Here is an 8,743-nt window from a genome sequence, read left to right as displayed (position 1 = left end):
TCCCCGACAGCCATTCTCGTGGCGGTTCTATCTGTCGGGAGAACTACTGTCCCGGCAGTTTATCTGCACTTTAAATAGCCTTTTCCCGACAGTTTTTCTGTCCTTCCATCAATGTTGTGGTGTAGTGTCACTTCTATATAAATATATTATATGTTATGTTCAGATAACCTAAAATCAAGTACAAAATTTTCTTTGCAATTACTATTGTGCTGTGCTATATTTGCAGGAACTATTGTTTTACTGGCTTAGTATATGCATGCATTACTGTCTTTTATCACACATATTTACCCCAATAAGAGTCGCGCAAGGGGCGGATGCTCGCGCATGCCAAGTCGGCAAGCTGTACTGTTGAGCGCGCACGCGTATTGGCCAGAAAAGAATAGGGAGAGGCAGATATATTTTCCTCAGATTAGCCTGTCCGTATACGGCCGCCCCCTCTCCTCACTTTCGTCTTCCTCTCCTCGCACACGCAACCTTTGCCTCCACTCCCTCGCCTCTTCCCCTTCTTCTCCTCGACATCTCCACGAGTGGGGGAATAACGAACTCGAGCTTGGCGACAGGGATTCGAGCGCCAGCACTCCATCTCCGGCGGAGGGGTTGCGCGCGGGTGGCGGCGATTTCGATCTGTGTGTGCCTCGTTGCTGGAGGCGGCCGCCCGATCCAGCAACTGGTGAAGCAACTCCCGACCAGCGACCATCCCTCCTCGCCCGCGTCTCTGCCCCGCACTCGTTTCGCCAGCAACCTCGACTAGATCGGCATCTGGTGCAGGAGGCTCGGGGTGGTTGTGGGCCTCGTGGCGGCGGCCTCCTCAGCGGCGTCGCCGGACAACCTCCACGCGCGGAGGAGGCATCTCCACGGGTTCCCTGAGGTGAGCACCCTTTTCTCTCTCGTCTCACCCTTTTCTCTCGATAACGCCCTGATCCATCGGCCGTCATCGGCCTCGCTCGCCTCATCTCCTCTCTCTTCACCAGCCCAACCATGGAGGATGGGACGAGAATGTTTGTGGCCAGCTAGTGGATGCGAGTCGGAGCAGCGAGACTCCCGCCTATGCCTCGCGCGGCTCGGAGAGACGCTGAGCTCCAATGACCCATGGACGCGCCGGCCAGTGCGGGTGGCCCGCTCGATGCTTTCAGCCAGAGATTCACAGGAAGCTCGCGACGTTGCTACCCTCCATCTCCCTCACACACGACTTACGCCGTCGCCAGGATCCCCAGTTTCTTCCTGTACTAGTGCTGCTAGCTCGTTGGCGACGGTTATGACGCCATATGTGGCTTCACTCGGCCCCTCGTCCCCGGCAGCAGCCTTCTTGACGGTATGGTCTTCCCACTCTCCCTCTCCCTTAATTTCTAGGGTTTCGAAGTTGGTTTAGTAGCTGAATCATGGTCCATGAATCTGTCTAAAATGAAAAATTGCTACTGAATTGAAATTCTACCTGTTGATTCTGTTGCCCAGTGACCATCTGAAAGGTTCTATTTCGACACTGCAGCTGTAATCGGATTGTTACAGTTCAGATTAAGGGGATCAAGAATTGAAGATTAGTCATCTGTTAGCTCTAAACACGATTACGTATGATTGGATGGTTGATCTTAGTTGACCATGATAAAACTGTGGAGCATACACAGGATTTTCTAGCAAGGACCTTCTTTAACTTGAGTTCTGATGATGAAACTTGAACTATAAGATTTTGTTCATCGATTAGAAATAAGCAAGAATCAACCAATTCCTGATTGTACTTACCACAATGCAAAATAATGTAAAAATCTACATGCAATGCTCAGTTGGAGTTTGATTTTCACAGCGACATGATTTAATTTCAGTCTTGTAGAGTCTAGACTGTGGCAGATCCTGTTCATGTCCATGCGGACGATTCAACTCTGCCTCTGCTTGAACTCGATCATGTGTTCCTTCCATTTGATGTTTGTATTGATCATAACACTGATTTGTTGCAAATGGATGGAAGACTGCTATTGTGACTTGATGTAGTTTTGGACTGAATATTCCTCACTTCGAGGAATGATGTTTGCTGAAATCAATGGGGTTTTTTCAGTACCCCAACAATTTTATTCCGTGGTACCCCATGGACTGGATCAAGTTTTTCTTCCAAAAATCTATTCAATCTACTATGAGGTTACTTATTTGATAGAGAGAAATGTTCTCTGTATAGTGGGTACAAGTACTCATGATAGATCCTTTATTTAATTCATGTTATCAGGTTGATGTATCAGTTTTATGTACCGCCGTGATGTGATGTTAATGATAATACTTGTCTTGAGAGTTATATCAGGTTCCAGCCATCCTTTGAGCTTGACATGGCATTTTTTGCACCCAGGATTAAATCATGTTATCTTGCTATTTGCTTCCAAGCCTAAATATTTCTCATCCATACATGATTTTATCTATAAGTTTGGTCGCGACATCGATTGCCTATCTTGACAACATTGGTGCTGAAGTTATCGAGCCTCCAAAGAATGGGATATTCAAATGTCACAGAACTCGTCGGTGATGTTATCGAGCATTCAGGGAAACCAAATGTCATAGTTTCTACAAATGTGCATGAGATATTGGAATGCCCTGTGTGTTTGGTTCCCATGTATCCTCCAATTCATCGGGTATGTCTTCTTGCTGAACTAATCACATTTAACTATAGCATCTCGGTTGCATCATACTAGCCTTATTCTAGGCTTTTGGCTTTCTATGTGTATGCCGATATATTAGAATATCCAGTTGCAAAAGAATATGAAATTGCCAACCAAGGTAGGCAAAGCTAAAATAGGGTTTTGGTTTGTAACCTTTTTCTATGAATCACTTTCACACTAATAGGTGACATCCCTTCCTTTCTATTAACCACCCCATGCATCACGCCGACCTCTGACTAGCTCCCTGCAAACATTTTGGACTTACAGATTGCAGCACTCTCCTTTTTTATTTTCAATGTTGTTGAGAGTGTTCCTTGTGAAATTATTCTACTAGGAGGGTCTGATATCTCATGACTATTTTGAATTTACACTACATATTCTTAAGCTCAGAAAGAAAGTTATGAATGTGTTTAGACTCTAGAGGTACTTTAACTATTTTGTCACATTTCTGCATGCAGTGCTCCAATGGTCAAACCATTTGTTCTGAATGCAAGCCAAGGGTTCATAATGGCCGCCCAACTTGCAGGAGTGAATTGGGTAACATAAGATGCCCTGCTTTGGAGAAGGTTGGCGCCTCTCTAGAGTTTATGTCCAAGTTCCAGAACTTTGGATGCTTGCGAATGTATCCTTATTATTGCAAGTTAAAACATGAATCAGAGTGCCAATACAGACCCTATACTGGCCCATATGCAGGTTCTGTATGCACTGTCGCTGATGACATTCCATATCAATTTTCAGAGTGTTCTCCAAACTAATTATGTTTGATCTTTCTGTAGGTTTTAGGTTTTGTTGATTTATGTGATGGAATCTTGATATGTAGCATGACTTCCGTCCTGGACAGTTGCCGGGAATGCATCGAGAAAATGCAACATGAATTGATGTTTGAAGTTACAGCCTTACAGGAGCATCAACACAAATTTGCAACGACGAAGTTTATACCATGCTTGTGTAGTCAGTCTGGTATTTTCCTTTCTTGAACATATGAATTGCTTTACTCATTCTATATCTTGCTTTGACAAAACCAAATTTTTTTGCTTGGTATTTAGGGAAACTTGCAAATCCATTATTTGATATGGGAATTGCAGCTTCAAATGCATATGATCCTTTTAATCTTTAGATTGCATACGTATGCATGATCCATTCTCGGAGATGGATGGGATTGCTGGTGCTAAAACTGGTCCTGAACATCCTATGGCCTACGCATCCTATGCCCATTTATGTTCCTTTTTTCCTTGTTCTTGATGTACACACTATAAATCAGTTTCACGGATTTCTGATATGATTGCTTCAATGATAATTTTTTGCAGAAGCATTTGCCTTTGGAATTAAAGAAGATCAGAGTATGACACTGACCTGAGATCATACGAAGCGGTGAGCTAATTATGTTGTACTGTGCTTCATGCTTTTCTTTCATAGTCTGCGTCATAAAATTTTCCCTATAGATTTCAGTGCTAGCAAATATGCTAAAGACATACAGAGAAGGCAATCAGTGCAGTGGATTCCAATATTGATGCGAGAAAAACGCCTTTGGGTTGAAGCCCACTTACTGATATTCTCATGGTCTCTCTCTGTGTGTGTAGCTATTCCTATTTGTGATTATCATCTTGTAGGATGTTAACCAGTACCTTACCTTTGACTTCCATTCAAAGTTGAAGCGATTATTACTTATCTATTTATCTGTTTCAATGAATAAGCCCACTTACTAATATTCTCAAGGTCTTTTAACAAATATATATACCATCGGCTTGACGGCGAGGAGGGAAGCCCCGCAGATCGAGGAGGACGGCGCGACGACTGTGCTGTAGGTCAAGAGCATGGTCATGTCATGGTACCGCATATCGGTGGTGGTCCGCTTGCCTGCTATGGCGTCCAACACGACTACACCCTTTTACTTGGCCTGCTGTAAGATATGGTTCCTGGCCTAATTAATTTGTTCCTTCTTCCAAGTTCTTACGTAGTGTATGTTCCTTTCTGCTGTAGCAGATTTGATTGGGAGGGTGCTCTTTTGCTTTAAAGACATGATTGGTCGATGTATTTGGTTTTATGATGGCCAGGTTGAGCAAAATCACATGTTTTTTTTTTCAAGTTTGAGAAGAAAAAGACAACGGAACAGGTGATTGATCACAACCATACTTTCAGAGCAGAGCTTTTTCAGTTGCAATTAAAGGCAGAAGGTAGCACTTGACATTATTGGTAAATTAATTCTCCATGTATGTATGTGCTAATGTAACTAGCATACATCTATACATGGCCTTACTGAGCATGATTTTGCATTTGCTACGACCTACTAACCTAATGTTATGACCAGCATATTAGGGGCTTAGCCAAGTGGGTTATGGCCCAAGTATCTTAATCATTATTAGGGGCTTAGCCCAATTATATTATCGTATTAGGATCGTTTGCTTAGGAGTCAAGTAAACCTCTCTATATAAGGAGAGGAGATGTATCAATCTAATCAAGCAAGAAGCAATCAATATTTGCTCGGCTTCCCTTAGGGAGACGGAAGACCTAAACCATAGCCGCCACTTGTGTCCGCCGCCGTCGCACCAGCCGCAAGGACGGCGCCCAGCCGCGGGCCGCCGCACAATCTCCTCCGACCTCCTCCCTCCTTTCCTTACAGGCTACGCCCTAGACCGGGTAGAACCCTAGTTTCTACCAATTTGGTATCCAGAGACTCAGGTTCGATCATGTTGTCATCCCCACCCACGCCGCCGCTGCCCATCATCACCACCGCCTCGATGACCATGGCCGGGTCTCGAACGCCGCCGGCCCCGATCACCTTCGACGATCCTCGTCTTCACGCCGGAGGAGATGTCCAGCACCTTGCGGGACCTCGTGACGGCCGTCCAGGGCATCGCCCTGTACCTGGCCAGCCCGCACGCCACCCCGCCGGCTGCGCCCCCGCCTACAGCCATCCGGTGCTGCACTGGCCGATCCAGAACGCATCTGGCCCGAGCGGGACGCCCCTGCTGCCGTTCCAGGTGGGACACACCAGCGGGCCTCCATCGCTGCTGCACCTACAGCCGCCCTCAGCCGCGGTCCAGCTCTGGCTGCCGTGGCCGTCCCAGGGCGCGCCTGCAATTGGCAGGACACCACTACTGCCGTTCCAGGCGGGGCACCACAGCGGGCTGCCACCGCCGCTGCTGCACCTGCAGCGGCCCCCAGCCGCGGCTCCCCTCTGGTCGCAGTGGCCCCTTACTGCCACCGCGGCTACTGCCGCGTCCGCCCACTCTCCACAATAGCCGATGCAACTCCAGGCGCCACCTCTGCCCAGCTCCGGCCTGCCGTCACCGGCCGGCCTGCCGATACAACAGGTCCGGTTCCCGCCCTCCCCGTTGCCACTACCAGCTTGGGCGGCTGGGTCTTCGCCATCGCCAGTCTACACCACGGCTCCGAAGCAGCCGACCCCGTTTCCACAGTTCGGCAGGCCATCCGGCTCCGCGGGTCCCTACCCGGAGTACTCCGACCAGGCGCCACCCGCCTCGCTGCTCCGCACCTCCGAGCCAGCTCAACACGGCACTCCGACCCAGACACCGCCGCGGTTCGCCAAGATCGACTTCGCCACCTATGACGGCACGAAAGACCCCCTCAACTGGCTCAACCAGTGCGACCAGTTCTTTCGCGGGCAGCGCACGAGCGCACCTGGCTCGCCTCTTACCACCTCCGTGGCGCGGCACAGACCTGGTACTACACCCTTGAGCAGGACGAGGGCAGCATGCCCCCTTGGGAGCGCTTCCGCGAGCTCTGCCTCCTTCGTTTTGGGCCCCCGATCCGCGGGAGCCGCCTGGCGGAGCTAGGCCGCCTTCCCTTCACCTCCACGGTTCAGGACTTCGCCAACCATTTCCAGGCCCTGGCAAGCCACGCGTCGGGCGTGACGGTGCAGCAGCGGGCCGACCTCTTTGTCGGTGGACTTCCGGATCACATTCGCGTGGACGTGGAGCTTCAGGGACCCCAAGATCTCCAGACGGCCATGTACTACGCCCGCGCGTTCGAGCGCCGCGCGGTGGCCGTCCAGCAGGAGTCACCGTCCCGGGCCACTGGGTCGGCCTGCTCAGGCTTCTGCGGCACCCCTCGCCGCGACCGCGGCACGCCCGTTCCACTGGCTCACCTCAGTCGAGCTACTCGAGCGTCGCCGCCAAGGGTTGTGCTTCAACTGCGACGAGCCCTACACGCCCGGCCACGCCTGCCCACGACTCTTCTACCTGGAGGTTGCAGACTACATTCCGGAGGACGTCGTCGCTGCCGACCTTGCCGCCCCAACTGTCGCGAAGGTGTTTGACGCTGGTTGATCACCTCGAGGAGTTCAGCAAGCGCTTCCCCACCTTACAGCTCGAGGACGAGCTGTTTGTGCAGGCGGGGAGAAGTGTTATGACCAGCATATTAGGGGCTTAGCCAAGTGGGTTATGGCCCAAGTATCTTAATCATTATTAGGGGCTTAGCCCAATTATCTTATCGTATTAGGATCGTTTGCTTAGGAGTCAAGTAAACCTCTCTATATAAGGAGAGGAGATGTATCAATCTAATCAAGTAAGAAGCAATCAATATTTGCTCAGCTTCCCTTAGGGAGCCGGGAGACCTAAACCCTAGCCGCCTCTTGCGTCCGCCGCCGTCGCACCAGCCGCAAGGACGGCGCCCAGCCGCCGGCCGCCGCGCAATCTCCTCCGACCTCCTCCCTCCTTTCCTTACAGGCTACGCCCTAGATCGGGTAGAACCCTAGTTTCTACCACCTAAACACATGCTACTACAGTACCTAGGTTTCTCTATAGAAAAGGTCAAGTGTAATCCTAATTTGGGCTACTGAATTTTAGCCCCTTCACTGGTTAAACCATGGTCGTCTACATGTTTATGACTGATGTTTCACAAGCGAGCTTCAGTCTAGCTACCACCTGTCCACTATTTAGGAATGCATACAAGCAATTCCTGTACGGAGCAACACCACACAAGTTCTATGTTTCAGAACAAGCATTCTGCATTTTCAGAGATTAACAACTGAAAAATTGTTCAGTCTGATAAAGTAGATCTATGCTAGCAACTAGCATCATCATTCTTTGTGCTGGATTGGTCAAACGTTGGACATTTGAAGAGAAGGAACTTCGTGTGAGATTAATATCTTTCTGATCAGTAGCATCATCCGTGACAAGGGTTTATAATGAATGGCCATTAGAAGAGAGGAAAGGACGGACAGAAGGTGCAATATTATCATGTACAAAAGACTTACACCTTACTTGGAAGTTTCTATAAGGAAAATAATTGGGTTGATACCAGTTTTTATCATATTTGGTGCATTGCAGGTTTGCTACACAATTGAATATGTTCCATTATTGATTGATTTTCAACATTGGTGCATCTGGGTCCCACGCTGTGGCGTGGACACGGTGGCCCTGCCGAAGCGGGTGTGGTCGAGCCACTGGATGATGTAGCCGGTGGCTCCAGTCACGCACATCGGCTGGTCCTGCTCCGGCGAGCAGCCACCACCCTTCCTGTCCTGATATCGCCTTGCATCTCCTTTAGGTGAGGGTGTTGGACGCGGAGCAGGGAGTAAAAAATTGTGGAGCTGTCAGTCCGTAAACGCTCTTGCAAGAGTTTTACTTATCCACACCCGAAAAGCAGCTAAGCTGCAGTTTGTTAGTGATGTGCTACAGTTTCACTTATATGGAAAGAGACGAGATTCATTTGCATTGCTTGTAATGCTTTTCTCTTTGGATCAAAGAGCTCACCATTGTCGTGTATATGTGCTAACAAGAGGTGAACAAAGTAGCTGAATGGGCGAAGGTATACCTGGCACCGCAGAGTCACCGCTTAGGCGGCGCCACCGGTGGCGCCCCAACCTCTAGTACATATACTAGCATAATACACGTGCGTTGCCACGGAACAAACAAAGAAACAAATAGAAATTGATCAATAATCAAAAGATATTAACACATGATCATTGATCTTTAGATCCTAGGCAAACATAAAGAAAATGGCCTCGTCTCCATCTGTTCCTTATACTCGTCTGCTTAATTCTAGGTTGTGCCTCTAGCTCCATTTCCATCACATCATCGCTACTTTGTGAGCGGGGAGATCTACACGTACGATGCAAGTTAGGTAAAAGAAGCCACCTCGTA

General features: G+C 48.9%; 1 protein-coding gene across 6 annotated transcripts; it reads left to right on the top strand.

Annotated features, from left to right (window-relative positions):
• Nucleotides 1-446: 446 nt before the first annotated feature.
• On the top strand, nt 447-8,283 carry LOC123066054 (E3 ubiquitin-protein ligase DIS1-like). 6 transcript variants are annotated; one of them, XR_006431216.1, is made up of 10 exons: nt 447-868; nt 972-1,312; nt 2,330-2,609; nt 3,095-3,329; nt 3,413-3,596; nt 3,944-4,007; nt 4,079-4,538; nt 4,620-4,749; nt 7,642-7,824; nt 7,928-8,283. XR_006431216.1 is itself a non-coding variant. In XM_044489218.1 (6 exons), exons 3-6 carry the CDS (start codon nt 2,469-2,471, stop codon nt 3,991-3,993), a joined length of 603 nt encoding a protein of 200 aa, XP_044345153.1. In that variant the 5' UTR covers nt 447-868; nt 972-1,312; nt 2,330-2,468; the 3' UTR covers nt 3,994-4,150. The 6 variants fall into 6 exon arrangements, 2 of the variants coding, with proteins under 2 accessions (XP_044345153.1, XP_044345159.1); XR_006431217.1 differs by having other exon boundaries at nt 4,353-4,538; nt 7,928-8,281; XR_006431215.1 differs by having other exon boundaries at nt 3,944-4,538; nt 7,928-8,282.
• Nucleotides 8,284-8,743: the final 460 nt, after the last annotated feature.

Source organism: Triticum aestivum, chromosome 1A, assembly GCF_018294505.1.
Source record: "Triticum aestivum cultivar Chinese Spring chromosome 1A, IWGSC CS RefSeq v2.1, whole genome shotgun sequence".
Classification (NCBI taxonomy): domain Eukaryota; kingdom Viridiplantae; phylum Streptophyta; class Magnoliopsida; order Poales; family Poaceae; genus Triticum; species Triticum aestivum.
This window is presented reverse-complemented; position numbering and strand designations above follow the sequence as displayed.